Source organism: Parambassis ranga, chromosome 16, assembly GCF_900634625.1.
Source record: "Parambassis ranga chromosome 16, fParRan2.1, whole genome shotgun sequence".
NCBI lineage: Eukaryota > Metazoa > Chordata > Actinopteri > Ambassidae > Parambassis > Parambassis ranga.
In genome coordinates, this window is record NC_041036.1 from 5,926,315 (window position 1) to 5,943,607 (window position 17,293).

Below are 17,293 nucleotides of genomic sequence, written 5' to 3' on the forward strand. Positions count from 1 at the left end.
AGAGTCCCAGACAACAGTCTTTACATGCGTGCATGCTGCCTGTCTGCAAAATCATTCCCTAAATGCAAGCACATGAGTTGAAGCACGAGTGGAATGTTTTTTTGTTTCTACTCGAATATGAGCAAAATGAGCCCTGTCACAGAGAAAAACAGTCAGTATGAAATTTCTTCATCACTTGAAAATTCCACTGACTAAGCCTGCGCGATCAGCTGACAGTGCAATGTCAAACAATGGGCTTACAAACGGTAAGTGTGCATTACCAGATCAACCCCAAAGAGCTCCTGAGGGCAGACTTAACTCACATCCGTCAACATGAGAAGTAATATGTGTGTAAAAGTCAGGAAGAAAAATAACAGAAAAATAAACAGGTAATGGCTCAGTGGTGAAAGCTGATGTCATCGCTTATGTGATGTGCTGGTTTGCCTACCACTGCTATTGCAAACGTCATACTGTTCTCATCGTATCTGAATGTTTAAATGTTTCATGTATAAGTGTGAGTGTAATTATTATGTTTAGCAGCCATTAGATTAAACGTTTGACCTGTTAACATCACACACACTCAGGATGGATGCATAAGCAGAAGAAATTTTGAAATCTTTAGTTCTGTTAAATGGCAACCTGACATAAAAATGAGTTACTTTATACCTATAGTAATTCAAGATCAAAGTTATAGTCACATCTGCTGGTCCAAGTTGCTAAAGATAAAACCTGTGCTGTTCCCAAAGGTTAAGGTTAGCCTTTACAGTGTATTGTGTGCCCTTAAGAAATATTTGATGTAAATCTGTTTTGCCCTTTTTAATGCTGGAGAAAGTGAGAACATGGAGATTTGTGTGGGAGTGTGAGGCTGTGTGTGTGTGTTCGCACACATGTGGACCATGTGTCAAGTGTCCTGCAGCAGGAGGGCTGAAAGGCTCGGAGGAGGCCGCACACAAATCTCTGTCTCTGTCTCTCTCTCTCTCACACACACACACGCACACACACACAGGGACTTCACTGAATCCCACACGGCGTGCTCACACATCCGCTCTGCCACAGCAACATGGAAGACGTTTCTCGGCACACTACTACACGCATTGTTTTACACATTAACATGTGATATCTGCATGTCATTGTTTGTAGCATTAGAAGATGACTGCCACACACACATATATATCATAAAAGGTTTAAATGACCATAGATTGAAATAACTGAACAAACTTGCATTTACTTGAACGTATGCCTCAAGTTTGCATAACAAAAAATTAAAAAAAAATAATAAATTTAATTTTAAAATAATTACTCCAAAAATTATTTGCACATAGCACGCTGTTGCTAAGAGCAGAAATGCTTGTTTTGATTAACACTTTATATTATAATGGTGTTTTGTTCGGACGTACACACTAGTGGGTCACAAAGTGTGTGTGTGTGTGTTTGTTTCTGTACACACACGCACAAACACGCTGCTACATATAAACAGAACTCTGAACTATTATACAATTATTTGGTAAATAAATTACCAAATGTATAAAATGCAATGTTTTTTTTAAATGTTAAAAACTTAAAAGAAACTAAAAGACTTGATATTTATTTTCATAAACAAGACATAATTTTGATAAATCAATTCTAATTTATCACTAATTAGTTCAACTATTTCAAATAGAAAGTTGCTTGCATTTAAATAGAAATAATTTAGAAAGAAAAATAAGAGGACCTAAAAAAAGGAAATACATATATCAAAATGTAAGAATAATATAAAGATATTTGTATCTCAAAAAATAAGGGTGAGAGATGAAAGGGAAATGTGACGCAGATAAGGAGACCATTCAACACACACACCTGTTTTCTTTTTTTTTATTTAAGAAGGATTTGATTGAGTGATGAGTTTGCACTCTGACGAGTAGCACAGATGCAACAACAGAGAAGTGACTCTGCCAGTTGTTGGAGTGGTATGCTGAAAACAATGAAAACAGCACGTGATAAGATAGCTCAGTCAAAAGGTTAACGGTAACTCACAGACAAAACGTCTTGTTTTTAAAAAGTGCATTCACAAACATGACAAATACTCTCAACTCATGATGTCTATTTTTATGTGATACAAAATATGCATACCTGTTTTTAGATTTGTCTGTATTTCTATACATAGATATTTCTTCAAAAGGATCACTTCTTTTCTTCTTTTTTTTTTACAAAGGTTAAAAGCAGGGTTGTGGTCATAGCAGCTTCGGATATCTCCAGCCTCTTTACCATGTAATGAGACACTCATAGCCTCAATAGATATCCAAATAAAACCTACCATTTTTCTCTGTTGTTCACCTCGAATGACATAATTGTCTTTATTGAAAGAGATATTCATCAGTGAAGCCTGCAGTTTAGAAAAAAAATGGATCAATAAAATGCTTGGGCCATTAAATATATTTTTGTTTACCCGCTTTTTTTGTCAATATCATAAATACTAAAGACACAGGACAATATTATAAGACAATGCTGGGAGACTAAATGTAAAGATTAAAATAGTTCAAACATTACTTTTTTTCAAGTTTTCTAGTCCATGAGAGAAAAAATAAAATAAAAATATCAGGCGAGCACAGAAACACTATACTTCAGTCTTTTCTTCATTTCTATCCATGGCCCTTTTATTTTTATATTTAAAACAGCAACCGTAAACAAGGCTGCCAGACAAAGGTCAAACAAAACTCTGTCCTTTTGTGTTTTACTCCTGTCCACATCAGATGCTTGCCCATCATAACTGAGGCAGGATTTCTGGTTTTCAAAGAAATTCATAAAAGCAGTCAAACATACTGATAAAAACCAATAAGTACCATGCAAATCTTGCAAGACGACATATTCTCAAACAAGAGACAAAGTTTTCTTCGTATAGGCGAAATATCAAGTGAGGAGGGAATGGGTGAAAGGCAAAGACCTCTAACCAATACTAAATACTATATTTCCAAAACCAAACAAAAAATATTTAATCTGTACATAATATAGTACGCATGAGTTCAGACTGGATCAGCAGTTTCTTTCCTCATCATCAGACTCTTAGTCTTTGCCAAATGCCTACCTTGGAATAATACAGAAAAAGTCTTTTTAATTGATCCCAATCTCTTTGTTCTCCTCCATAAATCTGGAGAAGGGACGATTGGCCACAACCTCTAGACCGGCCTTCTCCATGCCAGTCATGGGCGGGCTGCTGCCCGTGTGAACACGGTCCATTCCTCCAGACATGGCTCCCAGTGAAGTGATTCCGGCCCCACCAAGGCTGACGGGAAGCTGGGTGATGCCTCCGTTCTGGATCACAGAGATCTCATTGTTCTTCATGGCCAGGCCATTGGTGATGGCGGCTGCATACTGGTTCCAGAAGCCCGGGTCAACGTTCATGGCCCGTGCTGCCAGATCCTTCTGAAACATCTCGCTGAACTTCATGGCATCCCCGCCCAGAAGGGCCATGGGATTCTCCACAGACAACCGCCGACCCCTTCGGGCTGGAGCATTGTTCCACATGTGTGTTCCCATGTGAACCTACAATCAGCGACAAAAAGAAACAAAATTAGAGAAAGAACGATGTGACATTAAAATTAAAACAAATTTAGAACCAGATGGTCACAGAAACTAAAGAAGTAGCTGTAACTTGGGCTCATCTGTGACACTTAAAGTCACAGACAGAGTCACAGAATAAAAAGCAATGCAACATAATTGACATAAATCTAGTTAATAGAATGAATAAAGGAGGTTTTGATAAGATGCACTACAGATTTGGTCAGAGCTGACTGTAGTGTTTTACATTAAAAGGCACACATTACCTATTAAAATGACCCTGTTTATAAAAATTCAAATGGATGCTGTACATATATATGTAGGTCATACCTTCAGATTGCCCTTTGTGGTGAAAGCCCTTCCACAAATAGAGCAGGCAAAAGGTTTTTCCCCAGTGTGTGTGCGCTCGTGGATTTGCAGAGCACTGGCCGAGGAAAAATTCTTCCCACATGAGGGGCAGTTGTGCTGCTTCGGAGTGCGTCGTGGAGGTGGGGGAGCTAACATAGGGTTTATGCTGGGGCTCATGGTGGTTGGGGGGACTGCAGCTGGAACCTGGATGCTCATGGGCAGGTGAGAACTGTCGGTCATAGACTTGCCATGTCCATTCATCTCCATCTTAATCATGTTTGAGGCAGTGCTGGCCAAATTAGGAGTGCTCAGCCCTGAAAAAGGTAAAGAAGAAGATAAAATTAAAATTAAAGTGTTGACACAAATACACCTGAAAAGGCACAGAATTATATTTAATATGATTTAACTAATGCATCTGTACTTATATTGAATTCACAGTTGTATACACACCTCGATCTCTAGTTAGAGACAGCATGCTGAAGTGGCTCTCCTCCTTGATAAAGTGCCTGCCAGGTTGAGTGGCAGTCAGGTCAAGGGCCCCGGTGCCTTCAGTTGCAGAAAGAGGAGATGGGGTCTCTGATTTTTCCGACTTCACTGTTGCCAAGCCAGCTGTATTATTCTCCTGGCCCTCCTCTGCTGTCATGGCACTGCTGTTGTTATTATTGTTGAGTGTGGCTGGGGACTTGGATCGCTGGCTCTCTGAATGGCTGTGAGCTGGGGACAAATGCTGCATAGAGCCAGAGGACTCAGACAAAGCAGGGCTCCCCAAGCTTTGACCTTCAACATCTCCCACTGCAGATAGGGAATCAGCGGTAAAGCAATCGGTCTCCCCTCCAAAGCTGCTTCCGTTCTGTGCGGGCTTATGCCCAAATGAACGAGTCATGTTGGCAGAAGAATCAATCATCTTCATCTGGTTCTCCATTGCAGCAATGCTGGAAATGATGGAAATTGGTGGGGAGCTGCCAGGTGAGTAAGGTTTGGATGGGTCCATCTCTCCCTCTTTTAAGTCAACTTCATCATCAATAGCCTGCTCCATTTCATCCAGAAGGTCATCATCATAATTACTCATCGCATCTAAGCTCTTTTCGTCAAAGGAAAGATCAGTTTCCATCTCCTGCAGGCTTTCAGGGACAGGGGTGTTGGGGATCTGCCCTCCCATGTGCATACGGATGTGCTGCTGCAGTACAACAGCATTGGTGAACTTCTTTTGACATATAGGGCAGGAGTGCTGGACCCTAAGAGGGGGTTTAGACCTATGTACACCAAAGTGTGTTTTCAGGTTTCCCTTGGTGGTGAATGCCCGCCCACATATCTTGCATTTAAAAGGCCTCTCGCCAGTGTGAATACGGTAGTGCATCTTCAGAGCACTCTGGCAGCTCAGAACACGATGACAGATGACGCACTGGTTGGGGTCAGTCATCTTCTTATCAATGTTCTCGACAAGCTGCTGCAACTTTGATGTCTCTGAGGTTTGCATAGAGTCTAAGAGGCCTCCAAAGGGAAATTTGGCCTTAAACTGCTCTGACAGCATAGGAAGGACAGGATGAGAGACAGGATTAGAAACTGAGTTGGGGCTACTGTTGGGGTCAATGACCTGGCAACTGTTGGATGACGTTGTGGAAGTGACAGCGGTGGAAAGAAGCACTTGAGTTACTGTAGCTGTTGTGGTCGTGTTTTCTCCTGGCCTTGTAGAACAGCTTGGGGGCAAGAGAATGCCTTCAGGTTTCAAGAGGGGAGGTGCGTCACTCCCGAGGCTGGGTTTTGGGGAGGGTGAAGTAGTGGTCATGCCAGAATCAGTGAAAATATTTGGGGACAATGATGCACACTCACTTGAGGGTGGCGATGGCCTTTGAGGGGACCTGTTGAGCGGAGTGAGGCTTGGAGATTCACCAAAACCACCCATCATACTTGGGAGCGTTGGAGGGAGCTGGAGCCCGACAGAAGTGGGAACAGTAGGAAGGACAGGTTTACTGTCTAGCCACGTGGTTACAGGTTTTTCTGGGGGCACTGACATGCCATATGGAATGCCTGAGCTTGTGGGAACATTGTCCAGGTACTCTGGCACAGGGTATGGGTTCATCTGAATGTGTGGGTATTTCTCTTTGTGCCTCTGGAAGTGGACTTTCAGATTCCCCTTTGTGGAGAAACGGTTGCCACATATGTTGCATTTGTAGGGCCTCTCTCCAGTGTGGGAACGCAGGTGGATCTGTAGGGCACTGTCACTCCCAAACACCTTGGCACAAAACCGACACTTATGCTTGAAGAAGGGGTCCTCAGAGCTGGGCTTAGTGTCAAATACAGACACATTTGGGGGCTTCCCCTTGCGATGCTTCATTAGAGCAGAGAGTGGGTCAAGCGCATTGGCCGTGGCTGCTATGCTGGCCAGTGGATTGGGGAAGATAACGCTGTTTGATGAGCTGTGAGGTATCAGCGGTAGGCTGGAGGCAGAGCTGAGGAGGCTGCTGTGACTGAGTGAGGGAGGGGTGGTGGAGTTCCTGGGAAGAGCTGAGCTGCTGCTGCTGCTGATGCCACCACCTCCAGTTACGCTACTACTAGTGCTAATGTTGTTAGTGACTGAGGATGAGCATGAGGGAAGGAGAGATGACAATCCAGTACCACTTGGTGGGGGAAATGCAGAATTATTTGAAGATGTGTTTGGAATTGAAGAGTTAGACTGCTGACTGCCAGTTTGTGGTGTTTGAGTGAGAGGCCCCTCTATTGCTGAGGTCAGAGGTGAAGGGCCTTGACTATTGATGGTGGCTGGCAACCTAACAGGCAGCTGATGGACAGGAGGAGTGATGAAGTTATGCAGCTGAAGCTGATTTGCAGGAGGGACACAGGAGGAAACGGGCCCCTGGTTTCCTGCGGGATTGTTGTGATGGTGGCTGAGAGCAGGTTGTGGGGCAGACTGTCTGTTCATGAGAGCCACCTGACTGCGAATTTGTTCAATTAGCTGCAGCTGATGAATCTGCTGCTGCTGGAGGGCCATCAGCTGATCCAGGATCATGGGAATAGCCATGGTGGAAACCCCACTGCCCGCTGCTGCCCTTACGCTCTGTGAAAACTGGGCGACTGCAACCCGGGTGCCATGAAGGGTTTCCAAGGTAACATTGGTGCTTGGCATGGTGTAGCTTGTAACAGCAGAGGGAACGACATCATTGAGCTGAGGTAGCGAGCCATCTGGCTCAGGGGATGTCACATCTCTCTCTTCAGGATCCATATTTTTTTCAGGAGAAAGCTCCAGCTCCATCGGCTCGTCCTCCTTTTCCAGGACATTGACCCCATTTAAGGTTGCCGTCTCTGGGACGTCATCCCCCTCACCAGCTGGGCTGTGGTTGCCCTCCCTTGGGTCCTCACTGTCAGCCTGCTCACTGGGGCAGCTGGGTACAGGCGAGGGCTCTGAGGGGTACTCCTGGGAGGGGTTAGGTGTGTCCTCATTGTCATTCACTATAAGCACCAGGGGGTTCTTGGTGCAGCTCTTTAAATGTTCACAAAAGTCTGACCACTTGAAGAACTCAGCACAACACTTCTCACATACATGGGTCTCCTCACTGCCGCTGCGGCTCTCATTCCCGCTGTCGGCATCATCCAGCACCTCACCTCGGGCTGCAGGGATGGGAGGGGGTAGGAGGGAAGGGAGGAGGGAGGGAAGAAAGAAGAATTAATGAATAAATAATCAATATAGAATCCACACATATTTTGCAGTGCAGTGCTGCAAAGATTTAACCTTTGATTTTTTCTCTCTTTTAACATAACCAAAATCAATATTCTTTTTATTTTTTTTACTCTGAACAAATTGCCCTAGTTCACCAATTCTCAAGGCCCAGATTTGTGCATTCGCACCTTCTCCATAGAGCCAGCTAATAATTTTCTTTGTGCAATCCATCAAATTATGAGGGCCTATCAATTGTGGATACTGCCGCTTAATGAAATTCCATAGAACCTATTGATTTCCAATATTTCATACAATTCACAGCTGCCTCATCTGTTGGGTACAAATCAGGACTTTGATGGCCCCATTAGGATTCCCCTCTGCTATCAAGCTCAGTCATTTCCACCTGAATTTCAAACACCTTGGCTGTTTTATTTAGCATTGCAAAGGTAATATTTCAGCCTTGCATTTAAGCAAGGCAGTCTAGACGGAACTTTTGTCATGATGACAGGAAAATGTCAAAAAGTAAATAAAGCTGTAGCTCTTAGACATTTCCTCCACCTTTTTAAAATGTGTGAAACCCATATCTGTAATTTGAAATTCTAAAACATTAGTAAACATTCCCTTTCAGCTAAGAAATGTTCGGTGTTACTCTCTCTCTCTCTCACTCTCTCTCTCCCATGCACTCTGACATAAGACTCAACAAATTACATGCTAGTGCCATGGCAGCAAAGTCTCTGATTAGTTACACATGTTTAATCACAGTTGTAGGAAGCCACTTCCTCTTCCACATGCAACCATCAAGAGTCAAACAAACCAGCACAGGCTTTGAACATGGAACTGATTCACACCTGATCAAAACCATGTAAAAAAAGGCCTCCCTTGTGTGTTTATTTTTTCTTTTTTAAGTATAGTTATAGTGTGTTTAAGTGCATGTGTATATATCCATGTAAATATATACCTTCCATTGCCAGTAGGAAGTGTACTCAATCACAGCCAGGGAATCTAACACGCTCTTTATATGTTCAGTTTATACTAAATGATTCAGCATATATCTTGTAATATAACTATTTATCAACAAATGAAACATTTTATTCACATTATAAATTTGTTAAGGCATATTTATAGGCATTTATTGCAAGGAGAGAGGATTTAGGAAGGTAGTCAGCCAAAAAGGCTGGTTTAAAAAGTTTTTGTTTCTTCTTTTTCGAAAGTATGATAAATAAATAAAAATGATTTTAATAATTTGCTTGTTGATAATTATCAAGCAGCATGTTATCGTAACTTATGCTTATGCACATTTCCCCTCATAAGTAATCACAGCATCATCATCATCATCATCACAACATTTGGCCTGGACAAGCCTGGGCTGAGTTACAGTGATAAAGAATGTGTCCCATACTGCATGTATTTGCTCTATATTATGTCCCACTGTGATTTGTAAGTGAATAATCATGAGATTCATATAGTGCTTGCACTACTTTTCAAAGGTTAAATTGGAGCAAGCCATGTTGAAACAGACATGAAACATTTGTGCCAATTACAGTGACTCATTAGTAAAGAAATTCATCACTCCTCCTATAATTTGTGGCCAAAGGGGGTATGTGCTATCATGGCCTGGTGTCTGTGACTTAATTAATTATCAACAGAACACTTTTGGACAGGCTCCGTGTTCTTATGCTCACTGGGGGCTAGAGCTGACAGAGGAAGATATTATTTTGCTTAATCATGTCAAGTGTTGCCAGGTAAAATAATAATAATAAAACATAACATAATTTATCAACTGGAAAAACAGAAAATTGTCCATTGTCTTGAAATATCAGTATTGGTTTAAACACTCCTTTGTAATTTAAGCCTAAATACAAAACAAGTCCTGGAAAACGTCAGCGACACGTGACAGCAGGCTAAAAAGCTTCTTAGCCCCGGGAGCGGACAGCAAAACTCATTTCCATAATTGAGGGTTGAAAGGTCAACGCAAATGAGTAGGCATTGTGTTGAGCTGATTAGTTATTAGAATGGTATTACTGTCAATCTCTCTTATTCATTCATACAATTACAAGTGGAGGCCTTTGTGTGCCTCTGACCTCACACACACGCTGACACGTTTTCTCATACAGACAAAGACCATGCCCATATGTATACAGATAAACATGTAAAATATACACACACATAAAAGCACACTTGGAGAATGCCAAGTAAAGGATTGTTTTTACTCAGGCCTGCTTTGATTTAATTTATATAGAATAAATGTAACAATTTATTCTAGGTTTAAAACAAATAGAATTAATGTGATTTTTTTTTTATTTAACTTTAATTATATTTACTAAATTTAACTATTTCTAACCTGAAAACCATTTGACATTTTCCATTTCGTTGCAGCATTTATTCCGAGTATTAATTTTTTTTTTCAAAATTAATCTATGACATTACTAATTTTAAATATTTAAAAGCAGTATTTAAAAAGTAAAAAATAGGAATTATCTGATGTTTTTTAAACATAAAAAAGAAAAAAATTACAATAACAATGTTACAACTGTGTACCACCTGATCATTGTTATGTACACTAACATGGAGTAACACACATAATCTTAGTTAGTCGGTTATTAGCATTCACCATCACAGTGTTGTACCGTCGTGTTGTGCAGCTGTCTTTGTGTTTTCAAGACAGTGAAAAGGTGTGTGTGTATGCGTGAGTGTGTGTGTGTATTTCAGAGCAACTGTTTGTGTGTCTGTTGGGGAGGGGTCGGGTATTGATTTTCCTATAGCATGAGAAAGGAAGGGATGAAAAAAAATCCAATCCGTTTTTCATTCCTTTAAGAGTCTTCATTTACTCAGATGCAAATATTAAGCTGAACGCAGTCAATAGGGGGATTGTAGACATTGAATCTGTGTGTCCGCTATCTTGCTCAGCAATCTTTGGCATGCTAACTGAAACCGCTAATCTGACATATTATATCAGATGAGGTATTCATGCTTTCCACTGATTCTGTGAAAGCCACAGAGCTGGGCATTGAGCGAAGCATTGGCCAATTACAAATTCTCCCATTCTTAACAATTTCCAGATTCACGAACAATGAATACACACATAGACAATGACGCTAGAGGGATTTACTTTACGTTAAGGTATCAGTATCTCATTAAAAAAATAGACCATTGTACTTTAAACAATAGGCTGTGAAAACTTCTTTTCATTTGCATAACCCAAGCCTGTGAGAGCAGTAATCTGTGATCAGCGTCTGCTCTTACACTCTTCCTTCCTAGAACCGCCCCTTCTTTTAAAATGCATTCTTTACAGGAATCTGAGGATAGCTTAGGACCCTCAAAGAGAGATGCATCACTGTAGGTTCTGCACAGGGTAGGATGGGAGGGCATAAAAAAGGCCTGCTGGGTCCAACAGCGTTGGAATTTTTGTCCTAATTACATTTTTTTCCATTGTATTACTACTAAACACACTTTAATACTCAAAACTAAAAAAAAAAAATGTTTAGTAAACAACTATTTTGAGATATAATGGATATATTATATAAAAAAGTGAAAATCTGCCATCATTATATTCCCAAAACGTTAATTTGCTGATTTGCGTCTTAAAAATAATGAGCCTTGTTTTATTACCAAGGAATTCTAATTTAAATTTTCTAAACTGAAAGATATTACAGTTTTTGTTTTCTGTTATTCCACTGTCCATTGTCAGTTATGTCTCTGTGGCTACACTCAGCATCTCCTCGGATGAGCCCATGCATCCCCGGACCTGCAGAGGCTCAAGCGTCCTCTGTGACTGTGTGTGTGTCATCGGCCTGGTCAGCCCACAACTGCAGAGTGGTACAGTCATATCTGCACTAACAGAGAGGCCTTTGTCGTTGCCTGCAGATGTGAAGCAGCCAAAACATTAACGATTTGTTTGTGTAAGCATTTGCAATACAGTATTCATTGACGGCACTCTGTCCAGATGACTGTCACCTGTCAAGATGGCTCTCTGGATTTACAGACGGGCTCGAGGTGTGGAGGATGCTTCATCCTCTGCAGGCTGAAGAAGTATTTTTTTTAAAATAAATCCTCAGCTCCTTTTCAATTAAGATTCTAATTTTCAAATAAAGATTTTACATCCACACCATTATCAGACACATCTCTGCTCACTAACTGCTCCTCCATGGGCCCTGCTGTTTGCACAAATCAGCACTAAAAAAATCACCCAAACAAAATCATCAAGAAAACCCCCTAATGATGAAATCTCACCTCTTCAGCTCTCTCTCCTAAATAATCCAAATCTTGCTGCATTCCCTTATGTTAAATAGCCCTTCCTTCTCCTGGCTAGTCCTTCCTCTCAATCAGGATCTCACTTGTTCGTGTGTGTTTTCAGTGCTGAGTAGTAATTAAGACACAGCCATATTTGAGTGCCTTCTTGAAGACATCTTTGGCACAACTATGTGGGTGGTCCACACAGCCCTGCACCCAATGGTGAGAGGGGATTAAAACAAAAGGCAAACAAAGCCTCACTGCAGGGGAAGTTGGCCACAACTGTGTTGTCACTGTCAGAAGGGGATTTCTCACTATATATATATTTTGCTCCATCTTACCTACATGTGTCCCTGCTTCAAATGTTACGTTGAAGAGAAAGGAAATGGTTCTATTTTACTGTAACTCCGAATGTGAATACAGACTCACAGTGTGTATTTGTTTTGTTGAAATGATCTTATTGATGTCCGTTGTTAAAATAAAACTCCTCTGAATCTACCGTCACCACTGCCCCCCCCCCCTTCAAAGACACTGGATGCAGAGGAAGTGACGGTGTGGTGTAAAAGGACGTCGCTGCTCACACTTTCTAGGACATGAGTAAGCTGTGCTGCCAAGGTCAACGGCACACATGTTCTAGTTGTACAAGGAGCTTGACATCTAGTGGCAGGATCTGGCTGGCCGGGGCTAGACAAAGGTTAAGTCAGCAAGCTTTATAAAAGCACTCCTAAGTAGACCCCCCCCCACCCACCTCCCGTACCTCCTCCTTCATCCTAACACACACACACACACAAACAACACCCCAAGCCCCCAGGAGGGCAAGTGTCCGGAAGGCCTAAGGGGGGAGATGATATGCCAGACAAGGGTTTGTTGGCACCTGATTTTAGTTTTTCATGTTTTCAGCGATGCAAAACAATTAAGTGTTGTCACTGAGCTGCAGTAGGAAAAGAAGCGATCTCTAAAAAATTTTTTTAAAAAAAAGGCCACATTAAATTGAAGATTTGGAGTAAAAAAAGGTGGAGTTCAATTTCATGGATGCTTTCTGGTTTGCTGGTTGTTTCCATGAAATGTGCCACGAACACTGAACATGTGTGTCCTTGAGCACAATAGCACAATCTGAACACCACCCTAAAGGCTTGACTTTCTCCTCACCAACAAGCCGACAAAAATGGATTTTAAGTCTAAACGGAGCGGTGGCTGACGACTGGAACTTTTGAATTCCTTGGACATTATATGCAATGATTTGTCAACGCCAGCAATCAATAGTGTTCGTCACAAAACTGCACCACAGCAGCAGGGAGCGGAGAACTGATCATGCTGCAATGATACACTGACAGTGTGACATTTGTAGCTCGTCGTGTAAGGTAGCTTTGGATGAGACATGGTATTATTAGGTTTATTTAAGTGTGTATGGGCTCACTGTCCTCTGCCAAAGGCTTGTGATTGCTTCACTGCTGCGTCTGTCCTGACAACAAGCGAGCTAGTATAATGCTCCAGCAAGGCAAGAACATTCCACGGACACTTCAACTCTTAAGCACAATGGCATTGAGGGTATACAGTATGTAATCCATAACACAGACTGTGTGTTTGTGTGTGTGTTTTTAAGCAAAAGAGGTGTGTTAAAAAAAGCAAAACAGTCCAGAAACACAGAGTGCAGATTTTTCTACACTTACTTCCTTTCCCCGTTAGAAATTAGAAATTATCATCCTAACGTTAAATTACACTTAAAAATCCAAATTAGACATTTAATGTAGAAATACGATGTTTACTTTTCATTCCACTATCCTACAGGAGAGCAACCTGATGGATGATTCGTATCTCTGACCAAAATCTGAGGAGGGTTATCTCAACACTGAAACAGTGACAATGTTTGTGTTTGTGAACGCCCATAAATTACAATAATAATAAAAAAATCCAGCGTAAATTGAACTACAGAGCCAAGAGTCATCAGTGTGATCCCCCCCATTCACACCAACATTTCCCCATGCAAAGAGAGCTGCTCCCCAGAGATTACATCACGCATTTCTATTCCAAGGAAAACCTGATAAGTGTGTGTGTTTGTGTTGGCCAACATGGGCCAGCATAGAAAGGTATAAATAATAGCAGTGATTCGCTGAGAGCACTGGGCTACATGGATAACTAATATGAAGCACAACCATGGGAAAAAATATATTTTTTTAGAAAAAGGGAAATTATTACTAGAAGTCATGTACATGTGTATAAAATATATTTATATATCACTATTGTTTATTATATTAAAACCTATATCTTAAGTTATCTGTAACTCACAGAGAGATTTCTCCACTACAAAATAATTTAATATCCATACACTCGTGACATTATTACTATAATTCCAACATGACTTCACCTTGCCTCACACCTGACTTTAACTCTATAATGATGGTTTAGTTGCGCAAAAAAACCGAACAGCCTGCAGGACAAATAATCCTTTTTTTCCTCCCTCCACATGGTGAAGACGAGCTCCGTCAACCGATCTTGTCGACATTGTGAGCTTAAGGGAACAAATCAAGTGTGCTAAATTTATGTGAGGGGGGTAAACAAAAAGCATTTCCATAACAAAACAAGGCTTCGACCTGCAACAGATTCCGCATTTTGCTCCTCGCAGTGCCAGACTGGCGCAGAGGGACAAAAGACACACAAGCAAAAAAAATCTTAATCAAATCAAAGAGTTTTTACAGTTTTTTATGTTATTAAAAATATACATAAGTCGCATGATTTTCCTCATCATCTGCCGAGCTTTAGGAGACCGTGACATTTTTTTCTACCCCTATCAGTTTGTGTTTACACAGCTACAGTTGTTTATGGTATGCGCGCACACACACATTCAAAATTAACTGCAAAAGACTGAAAATAGCTGTTAAGAACTCATCAGGAATATTTGATATTAAAAAAATACTAAATCTGTTTTATTTTAAAACAGGCCTCTAGAAAAGGCCTCATAATGTAAAGGCTGTAAAAGGAAACTCTCCCACATTATCAGAGAACATACATGTTTGTTACATGAATGCTAAAAGTCAACTGTCAGCCAGCAGTCCATCACATCATCGAACCTGGACAAGATGCAGGTTGCACCAATTTTCTGAGAATTTAAGTCCTTAATCAAGAATTGTGCACTTTTTCCCTCTTTGTGGAGACATGTTTAACTTAATGAGTGCATCATAATGAATTTTGCTGCGTCTATATGTAAGAAATAATCCTTCTGGGCAAGCTGTCAATATTCTAAATGATTAAAAACTGCTTTAATCTAATGCAAAAGTTAAAGAAAACGCTTCTAAAACAGAGAACACTACAGCAAACAGCAGAGCTGTGGAGAGGGAAGTTGTCTGTCTAAAAAGAGATCTGGATAAGGCACCTCAGCTGATCAAATCCACTCACCGTGCTCGGAAATCACCCCGGCTAGAGCGGGATCCTCGTCCGATTTGAGGTGCTGCGGCTTGGCTTGCTTGCGTCGGGACATGCTGCTGGCGTCAGTGCTGGCGATGCTGCTGCGTTTGCGCTCCGTGATGTCTCTGCGTTTTGCAGATACATCAGCGAAGAGCGAATGAATCAACACACAAAAAGTTCTCAAACAGTCTGGCAGCGGAGGGAGATGAAAAAAAATCTGAAATTAGCCAGTGTTGCTGCTGCTGCCGCTGCTGTTGCTCTGCGTTGAATTGCGCATGTCGGTATAATAATTATGATAGTGAATAATGCCTCGCGATTAATGGCACCGTGTGAAGGTGGGGAGGATTGGCTGGAATCCAGCGGACGCGCATTGGATATGGTAATGAGGGACGGACTAAGCAATTAGCCGCTTCACTCTCAGACTTTATCCGTCTCTTTTCTCTTTACTATCCAACCTCCCCCCAACAACACAACACACCAAATCTCTTGTTATGCCCAGTTCACAGGGGGGTCTTCAACTGGGAACGACAGGCTCCTTTCCCCCCCTCCCCTCCTTCCAGTAAGCGCACTGACTCACAAGTGCCGAGGATTCACCGGCGCGTTTCTTCACCAAGTGTCTCTCGTCTTCATCACTCAGACCTTTGTGATCACACTTTTACCTCAAAACTTGAGAAAGCGTCCTCTCACGCACTCTATCCCGTGATCTTGGCTCAATTCTCGCACCTTCTCTCTCGGTAACTTCTTTTTTTGCGTGTGTGTGTGTGAGTGCCGAAGCTGAACACGCACCTCCTTCTGAATTGAACTCGAAGGAAGCGACGTTTACAGTCTCTTGAGATGTTTCGGTGCTTTAAAGTTTTCTCTTGACGGACATCTTTCCAGTAAAGATGCTGTTGTTTGATTTGGTACACGGGCGCCAGTAAGAGGAAAGTGGATGGGACGAGTTGTACTTGGTATAGTAAAAATTTGTTACCGTTTTTTCTTCTATTAATGGCGCAGCTCCACTCTTCAAACTTTGACGCGCGTCTTCCAAAAGAGAGTCGCCACGATTAGAAACAGTTCTCTCAGTAACAACAACAAAGTCAGTGTTGATGAAAAGCTAATTTGTCCGGCAAAGAGAAGTCGCTCCAGTGTTTGTGATCTCGTACTCCTCCGCCGTGTTTAAGCACCCGGTTGCGCTCTCGCCTTGGTGCGCTCTCCAAAAGTGTCTTTTCTTGCCATTTGGTGACCAAACACACCAACGAGGCTTGTTTTCCAAATGAAAACTTCAGTCAGTGTCTTCCCGTCGATCGGCTTGCGGGCACAACATCGAAGCCAACTTTGAAGTTATCTTCTGGCAGCCCACAAGCAGCGTCGGTCTCGGGCATGGCTCTGGCGTGTGTGTGTGTGTATGGAACTGCTCTGTGTGTGAGAGTCAACCCCCAAGCAGGGGTTCAGCCCATTGCTTTCAGCCACCACTAGGATGTACCACCACGTTACTGTTTACTGGATCGTCCTCAGACTCCAGTGTGAACACCCAGATTTGACCTCCCATCATATAATATCTCACAGCTCTCAGCTTTCGCCGCCTGTAAAAAAAAAAGATAGTGTGTCATATTAATCTCGAAAAGTATTCTTTTATGAGATCGGCGATTTTGTGGTTTCACGGTAGGCTTTTTCATCACAGCACCCACCTTTATTTTAACTTTATTTCCAGTTTATGGACATTTTACGCATGCTGGCACCCGCTGGAGATTTTGTTTGTTTTGCACTGAATTAGTGTAAAAAAAAAAAATAATATTAACAATAAATAAAAAGAGTCCTCTCTGAGTGAATGTGTTGTTGATATAAACATATAACATAAACTATTGGATGCTTTTTACGATCATGTGTTTTTTTTCTTTCTGGCTGAAACTAAAAGTGGTGATAAATGAAAGATGTTGCGCATTGGTGTGGCGCTGAGTTAACATATTAACGCTTTACTTTGTTGTTGTTTGTATTATAATGTCCTGATGCATGGTATAGTACGGTAAGTGTGTCGTAGGGGGACAGATATGCATATTGTGTAATTCATTAACACCTCTTCATAGTAAACCTCTGCGTAAAAGTGGTTATGCCGATAGCTGTTGATTTCAAACGTCATTATAATTTATAGGTATATATACATAT

General features: G+C 41.6%; 1 protein-coding gene across 1 annotated transcript; it reads right to left on the bottom strand.

The window, feature by feature from the left end:
- Positions 1–1,880: 1,880 nt before the first annotated feature.
- Positions 1,881–16,515, bottom strand: sall3a (spalt-like transcription factor 3a). Its single transcript, XM_028426047.1, has 4 exons — positions 15,140–16,515; positions 4,312–7,467; positions 3,844–4,175; positions 1,881–3,498 (listed from the first exon to the last, which is right to left on the bottom strand). The coding sequence occupies exons 1-4, from the start codon at positions 15,219–15,221 to the stop codon at positions 3,067–3,069; spliced, it is 4,002 nt and encodes a 1,333-aa protein (XP_028281848.1). The 5' UTR covers positions 15,222–16,515; the 3' UTR covers positions 1,881–3,066.
- Between the last annotated feature and the right edge of the window lie 778 nt (positions 16,516–17,293).